Consider the following 22,614-nt stretch of genomic DNA (forward strand, 5'->3'; position numbering starts at 1 on the left):
ACTTACGTGGAAATCACATATAAATGGATTAGTGTTACGGTGCAAGAAGGTTCTAAATCTTATTAAGTGTCTCTCCCATACAACATGGGTGGCAAGTACGGAAATACTTACCCAGCTCTATAAAACCTTGGTTCGTTCAAAGATAGATTATGGCTTGGTGGTATACTCTACTGGTTGCAAATCAACCTTACAGCTCCTGGACCGCGTACAAAATGCATGTTTAAGGCAAGCTCTTGGAGCTTTTTACACAAGCCCCGCAACTAGCCTATGTGCTGAAGCGGGAATAGAGCCCCTTAAATACAGAAGGAGGAAGCTAGCGCAATCACCTCACAACCTCACGTCGCGTCGGCATTAGCAAATCCTAGCCATATAGTGAGAGAAACAATGCTATCCCGTCATATGGAAGAACATCTGCCTATGATAATCAATGAAATCCCTTTCGAAAATCATCCATGGTTAATACCTGAAACTGAAGTAATATTAGACCTGAATAAACTAAAACGTCAAGACACATCGCCTGAAATATATCAACAAAAGTTCCAGAAAATACTAGACCAATACGACGAAAGAATTGTTATTTATACTGATGGCTCCAAAACACAAACTGGTGCTGGATGTGCAATTATTACCAACGGGTCAGCTTTCCAATGGACTTTGAGACATGAAGCCTCAGCTTTTTTCACAGAACATTTTGCGATCTGGAAAAGCCTTATCCTATGTCATCGAGGAATACAACCAATCTAGAGTTTTAATTGTTTCTTACTCTTTAGAGATTGTGTCTAAAATTAATGACATATGTGTCCATGATCCTCTGAAACAAAAAATTTAGACGCTTATTCGAAAGTGCAGCGAAAAAGGAAACAAACTCACGTTTATATGGGTCCCAAGCCACACTAATATACTTGGCAACACAATGTCTGATGAAGCTGCTCAGCAAGCTGCTAGAAGAGATACCATTGATTTCCATTATATTAGTAAATATGATCTTAAAGCTCTAATGCATAAAAGAACAGAAAGGGAATGGCAGGATGAGTGGGCAGGTACACCTTCAAAGCTTTGCGCAATAAAACAGATTCCGTCAACCCCATCCTTACGTCTTGCACTAGGACGAGCGGATGAATCCAGAGTGCATCGTCTTCGCATTTGGCATACTGCGGTGACTCATGCATATCTGCTTAACAGAGAAATACCCCCAATGTGTATAGTCTGTGATGTTGAGTTGACAGTAATTCACATTACAACATACTCAACATACGGTAGAAAGAAATAGATTCGATATACGTGGTGAAATTCGTGATAATTTGGCTGAAGAAGAGAAAACTAAAAATGTTTTGAAATTTAGGAAAGATATTAATATATACCACCAACTGTGATACTCGTCTGTGATACTTAAATCCAACTGTGATACTGTGATAGTTTTTTTTAACCTATTTTTCTTATTGTTTGTTTTTTGTTGTCTATTTTTTTTGTGTTTGGTTTTTTATCCTTTTGTCACTCAATTTGAAGTGTATGTGTCAGTGTGATTTTGTGAATTATGAATTGCCCTTGTAAGATTGAATCCCTTGAGGATATTGAGATCAACAACGAGTTGTATAACGAGTTGTATATGGCTAATGATCCTGGTGATCGATGCCTGAAAAAAAAATGACTGAAATAGTTGGCAATAAATTAACAAAATTCGAATCTGTGTCGGTTGTTGTCACTAGCGCCAAAACTTGAATAATATAATTAATTTTTTGACAATATTAAAATATACACTAAAATATATTTGGAATTAGTAGTAAGAAGTTCTATATATTCCTATTTAAAAACAATATGTACCTTTTATATGGCCCTTATTATATTATAGTATAATATATTGGGTGATTGTATCGAACTGTATATTTATATCTTTAGATAGGTTTTTTCTAAACTTCATCACGGAAAAGAAGTAGAAACCAAAAAGACATTGTTGGTGATCCTAAATTCCCTATATTCAGATTGAAGATACACTGACTGAGTAATCGTTATTGTATACCGGACATAGTTTACAACCTGATGCTTTATCTCATAAGCCTAGTTTGAGCAAACTAAATATTTGACACTCAATTTTCTCAGCCTAATATGCTCGGACAATGTTTGCAAACGGGATTGCATGGACAAACTTACGGTACAACGTCAGCATGTTGACAGTGTAACTCGAGTTTTAACTAATTGTTTTTCATATATTCCATCTTGAGGTTAATCCATCGTATTGTATAAAAAATATATATATAAATTATTTTATCGTATTTTACACTACCGTATTATTTTATTATATATTAATGTACATACTAAGAAACATTTAGATGATGTATTTGATTTAAATATTTTATTTTGGCTAAGTACGAGACTATTAAAAATGTCCTCTTTGCATGCAAGTATTATTTACAGTGTGTCCCATAATCGAGACTCAATAATGAGATTTCTGAAAATAGAAAAGATACGAGGTCGGTTAAATCGAAGCAAAGTGCAATTTGATGCGGGTGTTAAAATCTCCTTATTTTTTCGATTTATTATAATTTTCTTCCAAGTACTTTTAGAGTTTCGAATGAAATTTTGAGGGTAAAAGTTACTATAAGTGCTACATATTTAATGCTAAAAAAGTGTCGATAAACTCATCAGGGACGTGTATATGGGTTATCACTGGAATATTTTTCAAAGAAAAAACATGTGCGCCACTGACTTTTTCCTGTCGATATCAAAATTGTGTAGGCCGTTTAATGCTAATTAAAAGTTATCTCTTGATATTTTGTCGAATTCGGTCTCCTTGATGAGATAAACGCAATTTTATTAATGACAATTAATAAAATTAAAATAAAAGTAAAATTAACAAATTATATTTTTTATCACCAAAATTTCATTCGAATCACTAAAAGCACTTGGCAGAAAATTATAACAATGGAAAGAAAATGAAAATTTTATCTTTCTGTAGCTATCAAACAAAGCAGAATCGGATCTATGTTGACATAAAAAATAAATCTTATTTTTAGGTGAAGAATCTCCTCACGAGAGATGGCACATGTTTTTTGAAACACCCTGTATAAAATAAGCTCTAAAACAATAATAATTAAAAGCTTGACATTATAATTGAACTGACATATCATTAGAATGGATGAGTGGGAGGGGGGTTAATCACTGCGACCTTACAGATTTATTATGGATTTTTGCATTTGCATAACACTATGGCGTTGGTGAAGATGTCGCTTTATATATTTTTAAATACTTATTCGTTTTACGTAAACAAATAGCGATTAAACACTATAAAAATGCTTGATTATTTATCTGGGCATAGAGACCTTTAATTAAAAAAAAATTCACAGTCCTTTACAAAGATGCAACCGGGGGGGCATTGAAAATGATGAATAAAAACGTAAAAATATGATTAGTGTTAATATGAGTGTATTACATACATATGTTTAAATAACGAACTTAACAAAAAACAACAGATTTAAAGATTCACTGAAAAAGTAGTAATGTTAACATTAAATAAAACATTATCAATAATAATTATGCGATCGCACCTATCCGTAAAACAAGCAAGCAAAAAAACCTCGAAAAAACAAAAATAACATACAAAACATCAGGTTAACATGATGACAGATCATGATCAATGACAGATAAAGAATTCTTACGGAAAGTTACACTTTACGATATAGTTTTTTAACTGTTAAAGGCAAACCCCATTTAAACACAAAACTTTTTAATACCTACTACTGTATCTAAAAGACTTTTTTTAAATTACTAAATTCTTAACCACGCTTCTGTTTTTCTTGGCTGTTGTGCGTCACGTCACAGATTAACAGGCCCACGTTTGCACCACAAGGCGATGCTGCAGACCACTAGGTAGACCGGTCGTAGAAATTTATGTTATACAACTTGTAGTCAATCTACACAAATATTATCAAAAACTTTTTTTCTTTTAAAATGTGTTCAGATTTTGTAAAAAGTATAGGTCAAAATCGCAAAACTTAAATTTGATATGAGTTTGTTAGTTTTTAACTAATATAGTGGCGAATTACAAAAATTCCTTTTCAATGAAAATTAAAAGTTCTCGCGACTACGTTCGCGTTACACCTCGAATCGTTCATGCATTGATTTAAATGATTTTTTACTTCTTTATAGAGAGCTAGTGAGCATATAGATGTTTTTTATTTTTCATATTTTTTTATTTATTAAGAGCACTAATACTCTCTTTATAGGTTATTTTTTATTCTTTGAAGGATAATTGAGGAAGATATATTTCGTTATGATGTCACTAAATAAACCCTTGTATAAAATTTAATACTGTCTGGTTTATAATGTTATAATATTGCATTTTCGTACAGCAAACTTTCATTCCCTATTCTACTCCCTAAGGGTATAAATTTCATAAATTCGCTTTACCTTTGTGCCAATTTTTTGTGTGTATAATCCAGAGGTCACCAAGTTTTATATAAATTTTTACTAACTTTACCCATTTGGTTGATGAATTTCAAAAATTTCTTCTAATTCTTTTTGTAGGATTTCATTCTTCTAGACCAAATAGTAAGGAATTTTCATACAACAAACTGTTCCGAGATAATTTTACTCTCTAAGAGGATGAATTTCCTAAAATCGCTTTGTGTAGCTAATTCACTAATGTCGTTTAAACGAACCTTTGTGCTAATATTTATGTATCTAAAGCTGGCGGCATGAACTCACTCTAAAATATCTAAAAACGTAATATATAATCTAACTGACACACCACTGACAATGACAAATAATTTATTTCTGGAGGTATTGTGTGTAGGTGTTTTTCAGGTATGTTTTAGTATTTAGTCGTTTTACACAAAGAAATAGCCATTAAGCACTATAAAAATACTTCATAACAAATCTACACATATATACCTTTCATTTAAAAAAAGAATCATCAAGATTGGTAAAGCGGTTTCGGCGGGATGGATGCAACAAAAAAACCCTTTGAGCTTTTATATATGTATGGATTAATTATTTTTCCAACATATTTTACTTTGCAAATTTTTATAAATATTCAGACTCGCCAATATCGTACTCCACCGTGTCCAGCCTGTTTAGCCAAACGTAGGCCGATTCCTCTTCGGCGGCGTCGTGACCCTGGCCGAAGGAAGAGTCTTGAAGACGCTCATCCGCGCATAGGAATAAGTTGACTGCGTAGCGTATTGCGTATTAATCGATTCTGAAACTTTCTATCTCGTGTATAACATGTTACGCAAGTTTATTATTTTAATCTCGATTTTAATAGATAAATGTGTGAAATGCCACCTGAATATCTTCCGCCATGACATGTTTTTACTTTTTTGTTATGGTAAAGTGATTTGTATAAACTTTATTCAATAACGTATATTTTCCTCCATTTGTGATTTTTTAATTTTAAGCGAAAATTAAGTATAACATTTTAGGAAAAAGAAACACTGTAATATTTAAAAGAATAAGAAGAAATTAGTCTTATTTTGAAAGGAAAATATAGAAAAAACTCTTTCTATAGAAAAAGTCTTTATACTAACCAGAATCCGGTGACATATACGCGGTCTCACCGGAAACATTACTTATTACTTCGCATAACTTGAAGAATATCTACTTTTAATAATGAACACTTCAGAAATACACCAGTAAAAACATTTATTATTTGAGATTAAAACTCGAATTAAATTATAAATATTAGTTACCTATGTTGTTATAGCTTTTATAGGCCTGTTTAACGACTTAATAAGTTACCTAGCGAAAAAATCTGTGCGCGTACCTACCACTATTGTTACAGGTTAATTCGTTAAAGAAATATGTTACACAAGTTAAAAACGCTAAAATTTTAATGGTATTACTTGTGCATTATTGGCCTTATAATGTAATTTGTTGGAATTATATCTTCTTTAAATATAATTAGACTTTTTAACGACTTTTAAGTTACCTAGGAAAAAATCTGTGCACGTACCTACCAGTATTGTTACAGGTTAATTCGTGAAACAAATGTGTTACATATTATTCGTGGTATTAGTGGTATTATATTGGAATCAGCTTGGCATTAGTGGGGCATTATATGAGAAATTTTGGTATTTAATTTGTATTTTTGGCATTACTTTGGCATTAGTATACAGACATTTGTCAGCGGTTTACTCCTTGTAGATAATCAAAAAGTTTTTTGATAAAATTTGCTTTTTATGTCAGATCATTTCTATGAAAAATTACATTAGATTTTTATTAAAGACGCTGGGTAATTAAAACATTGACTAATAAAGCTTGTCCACTTTAAATAAGGGGTCACGAAATATCCTCCTTGGAGTGTTTGGGTTAAGGGGTGTATAATAAATTAATCGTTGTTTTATAATAAAAACCATAAAACATTTATTTGTGAGTAAAATAATGCAATGGTTGGATATCTCTCCTTTATAATTAGGTGACTAAAAATACACTAAAATAATTAGAAAAAAAATCTTGTACTTATTTAGTAATTACGTCAATATTAATTAATTGACTTTCTAGTCTATTTTATTTTATGTACAAATATATTATTAAATTTTAAGCATTAAGTAATAAAACACTTTGTGCCCTCTTATATCGTAAGAGGTTACGAAATATACTCCTGGTTACACCCCTTACAGAAAACAGTGTAAGGGGTGTAAATAAATTGTATAATCACTGTTTTTTATAATAAAAACTATAAAACATTTCTTATTTGTGAGATTAAAAAAACAAAACAATGCATTGGTTAAAATAAGTACATTCAATACATATGTATGTGTTATAACATAATATAGCCATTACTATTATACTATTATTATTAAAATAATATGTGTGTAACATATTTCTTTAACGAATTAACCTGTAACAGACATTTATATGCCCAGTATATTTTTGTTTAACAAACCAATCAGGAAAAATCCAAAACCTGCCATTATAGGAGGTATAAGATGATTAAACTTATATAATGACAACTACTTATCGGATAACAAATTAATTATTACTGTCAGCTACTGTCTAGGTATAATATACCTAGAGTACCTACACCTACCTATGATGTAGGTAGATTAAAGCTTATTTTGACGTTACCTCTCACTTCGGTGTCACAAGCTGAATTTTTCAGGGATGGAAGTACAGTACATGATATGGGGACCCTTATTCCGAAAGTAGTACAAAATTAGACCGGGTAAAGGGCACTATCATCAAAAATCGATATATTAATACCACCGTATAGAGAAAACAAATACTTATTTTTTGATCCACTACACAATAAAGTCTTCGTAGGGAGTAATTTTTATAATTATTTACAAAAAAAACATTTCCATTAGCGCTTATGACCAAAAAACTTTAAACATGAATAATCATTTCTATCATGCGAAAATTTGGTTTAAAAATAGATTTTTTTAAATATAACTTTCATTTAACGAAAACGAAGGCCTAAATGAAAAAAAATAAACAATTTAAAAGTTTCGCTTATGTCGTGACAAGGTATCAAAGCAAACCCCATATTTTTTGCTTTTAAACTAATAAAGATATATCAATAAACAATTAGCGATGTAATGGTTTTTGCGCGCGCTGGCCGACTGCCGCCGCTGCGCCGAGATTTCCTATACCCTTGTATATATGTCGTCATGGTGTGGCAAATGTAGCATTTTAATTCGATTTGGGCTTCCTTATATAGGATAACAGAAACATTTTCAATGTTAAAACTTAGCCTTCGAAACTAATATAATTTAAAAATTAGCGACAAAAAAAACTTTGAGCTTTTATACATAGTTGTTCACCACATACGACACGGAATATTGTAGCTAAATGATTAGATTTTTACAAATTGTAAGTTTTGGGTTAGTTGAAGGACTATTAGAGCTACAATTTAAAAATATTTTTACAAGATACAGAGTGTCCCAAATACCTATGTAAAAATATTATAATAGTCGTATTTTTTTAAATGGAACACCCTGTATATTATTCTATTTTTAGATTCTACGATTGAAATAAAGATAAATTTGATTAAGGTTTACCATATTTAAACCTTACTGTTTTTTAAATATTTTCAATTTTGTGAAATTGCAGTAAAAAATTAAGGCTTTATTACTCCAAGGGTATAAGTTTTTAATACTACATATTTACTGAAGATTATTTATTGATCAGATATTGTGTACCAATAATAAAAATTATATTTCCTTATACAGAGTGTCCAAGAATTTATATTAAATAATTACTAGTTCTAAACGGCAATAACTTTTTTAATTTAAATGGAACACCCTGTATATTTTACTTCACTAAGATGCACAATTTAATTGTCTGTCAAATTGTATTATACCACTTTTTACCTATCTCTTCAAGTTTTCGTAGAAAATGCATTTTCCTATAATTTAGACTTCATTTATATACTATAGCCATGGAATATTGACATTTTAGATTATTTTTAAGATGTAACAAAATTTTAAAGAGTACAGGTACCGTATTGTCGAATAAAAACGGCGTCAGCGATGGCTATGAAATGAAGATCGCTGTTATTTTATATGTAAATTTATATGGGAAATGTCATCGATCGTCATTTCCCAGCCAACTGGACGCCATTTTTTTTCGATCATACGGTACTAATATTCTCGATATGGTTTGCTTATTTCATTAAGAAATAGAAAAACTGTTGAAATGTTTTATTAAAGAGGACCAATTAATATGATACTAGAATTTAAACTATATTAATTGACTGTTTACGTTGATTAATAATAATTGCTCCAAATACTAAAAAACTGAATTTTGTATGTGTATTAGACAGTGTGGTAAAAAGTAACACCTTATAAATTTTATTTCATTGTTTGATGAATGCTTGTTTATAACTACAGATAATTAATTATTAGATTGATTTCTGAGTCAGATTCACATTTAAATTTAGAATAATTTTTATTATTGCAACACAATATCTGATCAATAAGTAATCTTCAGTAAATATTTAGTATTAAGAACTCGATACCCTTGGAGAAATAAAGCGTTAATTTTTTTACTGCAATTTGACAAAATTGAAAATATTTCAAAAACGGTAAGGTTTAAGTGTGATAAACCTTAATCAAATTTACCTTTATTACAATCGTAGAATCTAAAAATAAAATAATATACAGGGTGTTCTATTTAAAAAAAATACAACTATAATATTTTTTACTTATTTGGGACACTCAATATCTTGTAAAAATATTTTTAAATTGTAGCTCTGATCTTTCAACGAACCCAAAACTTACAATTTGTAAAAATCTAATCGTTTAGTTACAATACTCCTCGTCGTATGTGGTGAGTAATATGTTATGATAAGTAAATTATATCTAATTATATTTTTGTGAAAATAATTTCCAATCAGCTGATAATTCCATCATATTATACAACTGTAAAACATTGTGACGATAGCTGGTAAAAAAACTCCGTGTAACACGAAAGTAGTTGTAATCTATGAAGCATACTGACTTTACTAAATAACAGAAACGGCACCGCAACAAATGTACAACGACGATAAAGACAAACATCGCGTCGCTTTAATTCTGGAATAAGAGAAATCCGGATAAGCCGGCCAAGCATTAGCATAGAGGCCTTAGAAGCTTAGGAGATAGAGGCACAGAGGTAAGCGGCAAAGTGCGCCGAAGAATGGAAGCATCAGGTGGAGGCGGCCGGCGGCAGCCCTCTTCGGCGAGGGAGGACCAGTTGTGCTTCGACCAGCGGCTCTAACGCGGCGCCGGTCTGTACTTGTCACGCTCAATTCTCGAATAGTTTACGAAGACTTTATCGCTCTATCGCGCTAGTTTTCGCGGAAGTGGTATTTGGCGCGAGGCTGATTTTTTGCGATCTGGGGATTAGAAGTCGTTTGCTGGCAGAGGTATATCTCTAGATTTGTTTACAATAATTTAGAAAAAAAATCTATATACAGGGTGTTTCAAAAAAATGTGCCATCTCTCGTGGAGAGATTTTTTATGTAAAAATAAGATTTATTTTTCATATCAACATAGGTCCGATTCTGCTTTGTTTCGTAGCTACAGGGTGGTAAAGTCTATATTTTTTCGATTTATTATCATTTTCTTCCAAGTACTTTTATTGTTTTGAATTAAATTTTTAGGGTAAAATTTGCTATAAATGCGACATATTTTAAAGCTAAAAAAGTGTCGACATATTCACCAGTGACGCGCATATGGGTTATAATGGGAATATTTTTCTAAAAAAAGCATTTACGCCACTGACTTGTTTTTCTCTTGCTAGCAAAATAGTATAAGTAGTTTAATATCGATTAAAAGTGTCTCTTGATATTTTGTCGATTTCGGCCTCCTTGATGAGATAAACGGAATTTTATTAATTTACCTTGATCCAAGTCTAATAGCAACATTTAAAAAATTTTAATATCATTAACTTGCGAAAGTTTTAAATAAGTACTCATTGATTCCTTATCAAAGAAATATGAAAAAAGTTCCTGTGAACATGGGTATGGAAATGCATAGTTTTAGAGTTACAGGATGCTAAAACTTTTTAAAATTAGGTTTTTTGTAATTATCTTAAATACCATTATTTTTCTATTTGAAATGGCTGTATGTTGGACTAATAGTAATAATAACTAATAGTAATAATATTTAATACTAAATTAGGTAAAATATATAATTAATTTATTAATTTAATTTTAATTTTAATTTTATTAATTGTGGTTAATAAAATTGCGTTTATCTCATCAAGGAGGCCGAATTCAACAAAATATCAAGAAATAACTTTTAATTGACATTAAACGGCCTACACTTACTATTCCGGTGATAACCCATATCGACGTCCTTGATGAATTTATCGACACTTTTTTAGCATTAAGATATGTAGCATTCATAGTAACTTTTAGCCTCAAAATTTCGTTCGCATCACTAAAAGTACTTGGAGGAAAATTATAATAAATCGAAAAATGGGGGGGGGGATTAAGACTATAACACCCTGTAGCCACGAAACAAAGCAGAATCGGACCTATGTTGATATGAAAAATAAACCTTATTTTTACGTGAGGAATTTCCCCACGAGAGATGGCACATGGTTTTTGAAACACCCTGTATACATAATGTAATGCGCAAAAATGTCTTTTTGAAAATAATATTTTTTTTTGTATAAAATAATGGAACTTGACGTTTGCCGAAAAAATATTTGTATATACAAAGTGTTCAAAAAATGCAAGAATAAATTTTAGAAGGTTTTTCTCCTTTAGAGGGATTCGCCATAAAAAAAATATTAAAGTTTCAAACATGAGTTCGGAAATGCAGAGTATAGTTTATCCAAAGACAAAATCCTTGACAGTGATAGACGTGTCTGTCATTTTAATTTTAAAGTAGTTTATTTTGATTTTACAAAGAAATAAGTTGGTACAACTGGAAGGCATAGCAGAAAATTAATATATTTAAAATTTGAGGGACAAGTGATTACTTCAAAATATTGTAAAAAAAAACTGTATAAAACTGAAAAAAAACTAACCAAGTTATTTTATTAAAAAAAATTACGGTATGTGTTAATACAAAACAAAAAAGGGTGTATTTTAAACAAAACAACACATACAAAAATATATAAAAAAGAACTATTTTCTACTATCAAGCTCAAGCAACTTCCTGGTTTTATTATTACATTTATCAATATGTACAAGTAAAAAAAATAATATTGCAAAGGAATAAATAAAACACAACATAAATAAAACAAAATATTTTATTAATAATATCACTTACTGAATTTTATACTTTAAAAGTTGGTTAATTGACTTTAATCTTAATTTTATTAAACCAGTATCTTTTGACATTATCTCTTTGCAGTACTAAAATTTATTATTTACCTATCGTGTCATGTTATTTTACATATACTCCAGTTTTAAGTACCATATACAAACTTTATTTGTGGCTAATACAAGTATCTGGCTCTGTCTCTGGCAAACCGTGTCTCTGGGTACCGAATATTAACTGTAAACTTTTGTCTGGGTGAACACTTAATTTTTCCTCGAGTTTTCCTCCAGTTAATTTTAAAAAACATAAAACACACGTAACAACATTCTATTTGACATAATTTGACACAAAATTATAAATTATAATATGATTATAATTGGGCAAGAGTTTGACAACTCTCAAAAATATTAAGTCGAGTTCATACGCATCGGCGTCCTTTTGTCGTTCATCGTTCCAACAAGCCAATAATATTGAAATATGATCTGTCATTTTTTAAATAAACCAACAAAACTGGTTAAAACAACAAGAGACGACGCCATGACGGATTTATCTATAAACCCATCCATAGTTAATTTAAGAAATATTAGAAACTTTTTTTATAGTGAAATAAATAGATTGGTATGGACATTATCTGTTTTTTTTCTGTCACCGTCTGTCGAAATCTTACCTGAGAAAAAAAAGGGCATATTAAAGATACAGGATGTTAACATTTTTAAATAAATTCAGTTTTTGTAATTATCTTAAATACCGTTATTTTTTTTAATTTGCTGTAGGTAACACTGAACATTAATGTTTTTAATTGTAATTTGTTATCAAGTATTTTAAAACTTTACAATGGTTGCCAATTGAAATTAATTTTTAAGTACTTTGTAATTGGGTCCAGAGACTTGTTACAAATTGGTTTTATTTTTTTTGAAAAAAGTTCTTCATAGGCCATTATTACTAAAACTAATATTGACATATTTAAAAAAAGTCGGTTACAGAATATTTAAGAGCATTATAAAAAAAATAATTTTTTCTTAAAAGTTTAACATCCTGTATCTTTAGAACTACGCATTTTTGGTTTCATGTTTATAGGAACTTTTTTCTATATTTTCTGATTCTATTTAAACACTCTGTATAGTGTGAACCAAAATCATATTAATATTGAAATTTCAGAAAAAAATATTGATTCTTAAGACAACTTATTACAATTTTTAGAAACAACTTTTTTCACAAAGAAATCTCTTAACATTTACTTTTTGATCCAACTCAGGCGTTAATTGGATTTTTATTTGGTCTTTATTTGAAAGAAATTCTCAAAACAGAAATGTAACCATTTTGAATTAAAAAAAACTGTTTACATTAAAAAAATTAAAATGGAGGTCACTTATCAAATTTAGTTTTTAGACGGAATTAGTATTCTGGTTATTTCATATACGAAATGTTCACAAAAGCTGCTTAACGTTTAATATTTCAGGATAGAGCAGATTAAAAAAATAAAATAGTAGTAGTAATCTAACTAACAATGAATTCTAAAAAATCTTGACCTAGTAATTCCTTACATAACATTAGACTTTTTTTGGTTTGTGAACATATTTGTATAAATTAAGATTGACATGTATATTGTGATTTTGGTTTAATTTGTAGTCTTTATTTTTGAATAAGCATTTGCTTCAGGAATTTTTTAGCACTTATTCCTTTAAACCCTGCATTTAATAATTATCGTAATTATATTATAAACCATTTGTTATTTTATACATTTCAGTATTATCATGAGTTACTAATTGATATATTTGATGTTAGACAGCTCTACATGCTATCGATTAATTAAAGTATCTAAAAGACATAAGGTTTAATAAATTATAAGTTTTAATTAAACTATTTCAGGAAAATGTATCAGTAAAATATAAATAAAGTGAACACAAATAATTATTTAGTAGTTTAATTATATTTATAATATGGCCATTTAAGAATTTAATTGAGTTTTTTATTATTTTTATTATCTAATACACCAGATTAAAATATTAGATTATCTATTTAATTAATAAAGAAAATTCGTTAAAACATACCGTATGATCGAAAAAAAATGGCGTTAGCGATGGCTATGAAATGAAGATCCCTGTCAATTTATATCTAAAATGGTATAGGGAATGCCATAGATGTTCATCAATCCAACTGGACGCCATTTTGTTCAATCATACGGTACTAAAATCTATTTTAATAAATTCTGTATAATATATCAGCATATCTATAATGTTAGATTCGAGAATATAAAGTAATAACTTTGTACTTAAAATTCAATGAAAATGGTATATCTAGTGGTACTAAGTAATGTGTATTGGCTTAATATTTCTGAAGTAGGTACTAATTGTTTCCTTGGAGAGTTAACAAATATTTATTTATTAATAAGCAATTAAAATTAACAATTATATACAGAACAAAAATAAATGCAATTAATAATATTGATTCAGTAATCTAACAAATATTCCAGAAATAATTCTTTCCAAGAACACTAAAAAACTTGCTATAATTTTCCTCAACTTTTATCAAAGGAAATATTTTATTTATTTTTCTTTTAATTGAACAGTTAATTGGATTTATATTTTTACCTTGTTTTAAGGAAACTATTTTAATACAGGAATGTTATAATTTAAGAGAAAACTAAAAAATATGTTTTGTGTTTGGAAATAATTATGAAAAATAATTTGAAAAACAATAACTCAATCTTTTATACATAATAATTAGTATTCTCTATTTCACCATATTATACAGGATGTTTCAAAACAAATGCGAAAAACTTCAGGGGGTGATTCCTTGTTCAAAATAAAGGGTAGTTTGCTTCATAAACGTTGGGTCAAAAGTCAACCATTAGGGAGATATCGCGGTACAAAGATGGGGGAAAAATAATGTTCTTATTTTTTATCTTGAAAACGAAAAGAGATAGACTAATGAAATTTTATGGAAGCATTACTGTTATGAAAACACACTTTCTGGTAATTTTTTCACTTTTTTAAAATGAGTGGAAGGGGTTGAAATAAACTACCCCTATCATTCTTGTTAACGAAATTTAAAGAAAAATCTTATCAAACACATGCAAAAAAATAATTTGGATAGTTTAGTTTGTTTAGAAACTTTTTTTATCTCTTGTATTTTTTTGATAAAACTCACCGATTTGAAATTAAAAAATAAAATGTAAAGCATTACATGTCAGGACTAAAAATATTTTTAGATTAAAAATCTAGTGATAATAATGATAATAATAATAATCTAGATAATAACGTATTGCAGTAGGGTAATGTCAAATAAAACAATATTAGAAACATCCTAAAAAGTGACAGCGGCCTACTAGATTTCTTCCTAAAAAAATTACAGCTTCTTTATCTAAAAATGTTTTTTGTCCTGACATGTAATGCTTTACATTTTATTTTTTAATTTTAAATCGGTGAGTTTTATCAAAAAAATACAAGAGATAAAAAAGTTTCTAAATAAACTAAACTATCAAAATTATTTTTTTTTGCATGTGTTTGATAAGATTTTTTTTTAAATTTTATTAACAAGAATGATAGGGGTAGTTTATTTCAACCCCTTCCACTCATTTTAAAAAAGTGAAAAAAGTACCAGAAAGTGTGTTTTCATAACAGTAATGCTTCCGTAAAATTTCATTAGTCTATCTCTTTTCGTTTTCAAGATAAAAAATAAAAACATTATTTTTCCGCCATCTTTGTACCGCGATATCTCCCTAATGGTTGACTTTTGACCCAACGTTTATAAAGCAAACTACCCTTTATTTTGAACAAGGAATCACCCCCTGAAGTTTTTCGCATTTGTTTTGAAACACCCTGTATATTGAAATTCACCAGGGCAGAGACAGATGAAAAAGTTCACAGTAGAACATTCGTCATATTCACGGTAGACCTAATAAGCAAAAACAGAAAAACAGTCAAAGCTGTGTGTAGTGGGTCTACTAACAGGGCGTTGTAAGCTGAATAAGCATCTAAACCTTGGGATGTGCAGGTTCTGTCAAAAAATATATATATTTACGTCGTTTTTTAGGTAAAAAAGGTCTCTTGGTAAAAATCGCTACGAGTAATGATTCTCGAGATATTTGGAATCGAAATTATCAATACCTGTCGTCATTGATATCTAAATTAAACATGCCTAAATAATTATTAGACTTAAATTTGAAATGTTTTTGTAATGTTAACAGAAACTGTTTTATCATAATTTTTTCAAAGAAAAATTTATGATTAATTTAAAAAAATAAAAAATTACGAAATTCATATTTCAGTCAAATAACTGTCTACTCAACATGTTTATTTTTTGTCAATAATGACGTGTATTGACTATTTCCGTTCTAAATATCTTGAGAACGGTTGTTCGTAGAAAAAGAACTTTTACCAAGAGATATTTTTATGTAAAAAATTACGAGAATGTATACTTTTAAAATAAAGAATAAAGATTCCTGAGTGTAATATTTCTGAATTATAAATTTATGAGTGGGAGACTGCTAAGTTCCAGCTATGTTTTAGTTTTTATGTTATATGTTTTATTTAATTTATTTTTTATATAATTTTTTTTTATTATTTTTTTTTTGTATTTTGTAAATATTATATTATCACTAAAAAATCAAAAATTTACAGAAAAATCCGTAAGTGTAATTTAAATAATTATTTAAATCCGTAAGTTTAAGTAGATATTTTCGACATATTAAAAAATTAAACACAATAAAGTTAAGTTGTAACCTGTAAAACTTGGAAAATAAGTTGGTTATAATAATGGTTTTATAATTCGGAAACTCTCTATTTATTTATCTAGTAATGCTAAAACACTCTATTTTAAAGTCGATTAGAGAAAATAGTATGATTTATTGGCAAGTAATGTAAACATTTACGATCCGGTAAAATTGTGATGTAAGAGGAGGCTTAGCTTGCCTACGGCGGTTCAGTAGTAGACTGGCCAGCCGGTTGTTGTATTGTGTTTTGTCATAGAGCTGATATTTGGGGGTTGAGAGTCTTTTGACTATAAACGTTGCAAGTACTGTAAGGCAACGGGTCGTTTGACCGGAAGAAAACCTCTGGTGACGTCTTTCCTTCGAGGTTGGTCTAGAGAGTTTGAGGTCTCCCTTGTCTTCTCGATTGACACGATGCGGCGTTGGGGTAGAGAGACTAGTGAGGTACCCCAATTAGCTTATTCGATTGGGATGCGAATCTGTTTAGCGGCAGAGTTGCGTCCGGGAGAAGCCCCTATACTATTTCAAGTGACACTAGCTAGTTGTTGAAGATTATTAACCAATATATAACCGAATGATATTTGAATTAGATGGAAAATATGGAATGGGATATATTGAATAGAATATATCAGTGGCTAGGGGCGGAGTACCCCCGGGTGAGTCTTACTATTTAACTATTAATTTTATCCAGATCAGTAAATGTTTGTTTTGTTATTTTCATGTACAATGAGAGAGTGCTTGCCAATGACCAACTAAATGGATATTTGAGGTGAATTTGCATTGTGAGACCCGGTTGAGTAAGCCCCAGAAATAAGCGATTTTACAAACCTTTCATCAGACCAATAGAAAAAATACAAAATCCTTACCAAAATCCACCAAAACAATATTTACTGAACATTACACACGGTTACAAACTATACAGATTAATCAGCACACTTGTCAAAACGCTGAAGAAAACGCAAGAAATATGTTTTTTTAAAAAAACAGCAACTTTCTTGAATAAATATATTATTAACATTAAACGTAATATTGCCCTTGTAAATCCAACAAACACCTCAGAAAAATAATTAAGACAACTTACTAAAATTTTCATAAACAACTTTTTACAAAGAAAACACTTAATATTTATTTCTTTTAACTTGGGAGTTAATTGGATTTTTATTTTGTCTTTATTTCAAAGAAATTTTCAAACAGAAATGTAACCATTTATGAGACAAATTTTACTGTATTATTATGTATACTGTTTCGATAGAGCTGTGAATTAGAGACTAATTTTATATTTATGTAGCTAAAAGCATCGTACTCTAAAATTAAATAATATTTGATATAAATAAAAAATATCTTAAGAAAATAGATAATAATTATATCATATATTAATGATTTAATATATGATATAAAAATTTGATATATTTATTTTTGGGTAAAACAAAAAGTTAATATTAGCATTTATTATTTAGTAGTTGTAATTGAAAAAATATCGCCATAAGTATGTATTCAATTAATAAGAGGTGTGTATCGGAAACTAATATGTTATGTCATCTGGCTTGCTGATTTTTATTAAATTAATTTTTATTAATGTTAACAAAATCATATTAAAATGTATTAATTTAAAACCCCATTTTTTACAATTATTTATATTTTTCTGGAAAGTTCATTCTTTTATACAAACTATATTTGCTAATATACAGGGTGAGTTTTCTACGATGTTCTCTATGAGTATCTCGGAAACTACTGAAGATAGAGACTGGGTTAAATGGGAAAAGAATTGCAGTTTTGTGGGGTCATAAATATGCGCCTTTCAGATTGTTGAAAAAGTTCATGGCTTACTAGATATTTCGAAAAAACAAATTTCGGTTATTTTAAAAATGGTCTCTAATTCCATTATAATCTATTTTAGACAAAAAGTTTTCTGATAAAAGTTATAGATAATCACATCCTTAATGAGATTGTGTTCTACTTTTTTTTTCTAAAATCTGTCATTTTTGACATATCGTCGGTGAAACGTGATAAACTGCTAACTCCATTATTCCTAATTTTACAGGAGAGCAAAAAACGGTACAAAAAAATATGTATACATGTAGGAAGTATTTTGATGCGTTAATATGATAAAGAGATAAGAATTTTATTTGCTGGGGAACAATAAAACTCAATATTTCGTGTTACGTCATTTTTTTCAAGTACATCATTTTAGTACAAGTCCAAAAACGAATAAATTTGTCAAGAACTGAAGTAGGTTAGGTTGAAAATAATTTAAAAATTAAACTTATAATTCTTAGAAAATATGGTAGAATCCTTCCATGCTTATCCTAATTTTTATACAACGGCAGTAGACCGAGCTTGGAAGACCAGTGCGTGATTTTATTAAATTTTTATTACTTTTCTCTTTATTTTTTTAATTTTTATAAAAATTATGTTTCATTTATATGAAAAAAATAAAACTGATTAGGTATTATGGGAATTCTTGTACAAGTAAGAAATGTTATTTAAACTATTTATAGCACGCCGATGAATTGCTCGTATATAGAGAATTTTGTTTTTTCCCTTACCCTTTACGGATACCCCGTATTTACAGAACGGATCGACGCAGAGTCGGACTGGCCATATTATATAGATAACTATGGGGGGGGGCTGCCTTCGCGGACCCCCCTATAGTTTATTATTTATTCTTAACAATATTTGCTTTTGCATAGCGTTATGGAATTTGCATTGCATTGGTTTACCTTGCATTAGGGTAGTTCCCCGATTTCTATACAGGGTGAGTCTTAAATAAGTGCAAATATGTTCAGGGCTGGTAAATCTCGATAAAAGAAACATAATATTTTCTCTTTACCGTTTTTTCAAATAAATCCAAAACAACCGAGTTATTTCACTTTTAAAATTTCCAATTTTTTGCTATAATTTTGAGAATCATTGGATTTTCTTTCTTGTAAATTTAATCTACTACCTATGTTACCATATTACAAACAAAGAATGTTTTTAAACTAAAAATTAAAAAAAAATTCAATTTTTTTTTAAAAAATTCCAAATTTTAAAAAAAAAATTCGCGCAAAAAACCTCATAATCGTGTTTCTTGGGTCGAAATATACTACCCTAAAAATATTTGCACTTATTTAAGACTCACTCTGTATATAATAGGGAAAAATTGACCAAAACGTAAGGCGAAAAAATACGCAAAAAAACACACGGGTCCCTCCTTACATTGCCGCCCGGGCCCCTTTGGCCTAGCGCGACCCTGGATCGACGTACTGTACTAAAAAAACATACGACTAAAAATCTGTGTTTTTGCTTTAGCGTTATCGTAACGGAAATTACGGAGATAGCAGCATTTCGGTGGCTATTTCAGATCACTAGGAGTTAGCAGATATTATTGAGTTAAAATAAAAAATTTTCTTTAATGGGAAAAAATGTGTTTGCTTTCCCTATTTATAGAGTATTTTTTTCTCTTTCTAATGGTATAAAAAAACTTATTAACGTAAAAAATGGAGTTAGCAGGTTATCACGTTTCACTGACGATATGACACAAACCTATGATTTTTTAATTGGAAACCATAGTTGGCCATTACTAAAAAGCGCCATTTTTTAAGATTTTCAGTGATATAAACTATAATATGTTTTTTTTCGAAAAAATACTGAGTTATAACCAATTCTTATAATTCTTAAATAATTTCACTTAGTTAGCCATGGAAATAAGTTCAATCGTCGTTGCTCTCAGAAATATCAAACTGTCACATCCAAACTTTGTAAATTAAAATAAACAAAAATTTTAAATATGAATATTTGTAAATACTTTTTGGTTTAGTTGGGTTGGGTTCTCAAAAACATATTTGGTAAACTCAAAACAAATTAGCATTCTATTTGAGGCTAAACTAACCGACGATCACAGGCAGAAATAGAATAACAAAACTAAAAATATCTTTCATAAATTGTGTTATACTAATATGTTAATAACTTATAACACTGAGGGCTCAAATTATAGATGGATTAATTCTATATAAATGTTAAAAAAAATTCATTTATACGTTAAAAGGTTATTAAAAACTATTAATTATAATTTTATTAATATTGTTAAAAGAAAAAACTCTACTTTTTTAATACAAAAAAGAGATTTGTTTTTATAGTATGTAATCGATTTTTAATTAATCTGTATCCTTCTATTTAAAATAAGTTTTTTGAATGATTGAGAAATGTGTGGGCAGATTATCAATGTGTCATAAAGTTAACGACAAAAAAAATACTAGGGACTTTAGCTCGGCATAAATCCTTATAATGAAATTACGTTCATGAAAATGACACTCGCGATATTTCCATACATTCTTGAAATATTAAAGGAGGTTTATATTAAATATTTAGAAAAATTAGCTTACATTTTTATACGCGTTGCTAACAGTAGATATTGAAAATATTCTTTAAACAAGTTATTAATTTACTTAAATCTAATTTTCTTAACATTCTCTCCTACAACATACATTTTTAAAATTTTTTCGTACATATTAGAGGTTTATTTTTGAACTTAATTTAAAATAAATCTTAAAGTAGCTGTATGATTGATTTTGCTCTGCTGATTTTGAATTAACTGCTTTTCACTATTCGACTTTAATCTACTTCGGCTTACTTCGCGAGTAGGGAGGAGATCGTTTAATAGTTTTACTCCTCATGTTTTGTGATTTTATTGTGATATTATTATTGTGCTTTTCTCTACAAATAATCCTTATTATTTATGTTTAGAAAAATGTCTAAAACACACCCCAAAGACTAGTTTTGATGTAACAGATTTTGGCTATAGCCAATGAAAATGACGCATTTCCGCAGGAAAATTTTTGTATATTTGTACTCCTAACGCCTTCTAGAATGCACATATAAAGTCATTTTTTATATAAAAATTCAGCTGTTTAGCTGGTTCAACTTTCGTTTGAAAGTTGAGCCGAAAAATATTATGATACAGACTTTAGAATTTTTTTTAGAATTTAGAATGAGTGGGAGGGGAGTTAATCACTTACGACCTTACAAATCCATTGTGTCCCCCTTTCTTGAATCATAACTCATCATACAGTCCCAGGGCTTTGACAAAAGCCAGTATCTGGGACGGTTTTATAGAGGGTAGTTCTCCATCTCCAATATCAGTCGTCCCAAAATTCATGGCACGAATGGTTGTCGTCTCGGCGCACTCAGTGATGAGGTGTACTGGTGTTTCCCCATCTTCCCCACAGAATCTGCATTCGCCGTTTCTTCTTAGTTTCAATCTACTGAGGTGTTTATTGAGGAGACAGTGTCCTGTTAAAAACCCCGTGACAATCCGAAGATTGTTCTTACTCAGACCCAGGAATATCTGTGATTTTTCTTGATCATAAGCCCTCAGAAACTTCTTCGAGTGTCTTAGACCATTGCAAGATACAGACTTTCTAGACACTGTTTTCGCTTTTTGTCATCATTAACATTATTAGGTAATTTAATAAATAATTTAATATTATTAGGTAAAATAGCAAATATTTTACGATTTTATGCAAAATTTTCATACACCTCACCTCGGCACCATAAAGTCGAAAATACAGTTTGTTTCGATCCTTGGCAGTTACGTCATCATTTTCGACATTATATCGGTTTTCGTGATTTTTTCATGACAAACACGGACAATAGAATGATAATCGGTGACGCAACAGCCAAGGATCAAAAAACAAAGCGTAGATGAGTATGCTTCTAGAAAATATCAAAAATATTATGAAAACAAAAATAATCACAGGCGGATCTTTTTTGTGTTTGAAACTAATAATATGCAATTTGATTTTGTAGATTTAACTGTTTTTTTTATTTTCTCCACTTTCAAGTCTGTTTTAAATTATTAGATTTAAGAAAAATTTTTGCCCAAATTTTTTCAAAAGTGTTATTAAATTTATTTCGTTGAGCGCCTGATTGTTTTTATTTTAACAAAATTATTCTTCAGAATATGTTTATTTATGTACTGCAAAATTTTATTGGTGTGTTTTTGCGCAATGTCTCGGGGCGCCTCGGGTCCCCTCGGCGAGTATGTACTTCCAGCATTATAGTTAATAATCGTTTTAGTAAATACTAAACTTTATTATAATTATTTGTAAAAGCAGTATGAACTAGCGATGGGAACTATCGAATGAATTAGACTATCGAATGGTTAATGAATGAATGATTTCAACTATCGAATGGTTTTATTCGAATAAAATCATTCATTCATTTGTATACTAA

At 29.4% G+C, this 22,614-nt stretch overlaps 1 protein-coding gene across 1 annotated transcript in view; it reads left to right on the forward strand.

Annotated features, from left to right (window-relative positions):
• The first annotated feature begins 913 nt into the window (after positions 1–913).
• LOC115878029 overlaps positions 914–22,614 on the forward strand; it is a 42,335-nt gene continuing 20,634 nt past the window's right edge. Inside the window, exon 1 of the mRNA XM_030894385.1 lies at positions 914–1,040. Coding sequence (XP_030750245.1) covers positions 914–1,040 — 127 coding nt within the window. The remainder of the gene's footprint in view (positions 1,041–22,614) is intronic.

This window comes from Sitophilus oryzae, unplaced genomic scaffold, assembly GCF_002938485.1.
Source record: "Sitophilus oryzae breed Bouriz unplaced genomic scaffold, Soryzae_2.0 scaffold_149_pilon_pilon, whole genome shotgun sequence".
Classification (NCBI taxonomy): Eukaryota; Metazoa; Arthropoda; class Insecta; order Coleoptera; family Curculionidae; genus Sitophilus; species Sitophilus oryzae.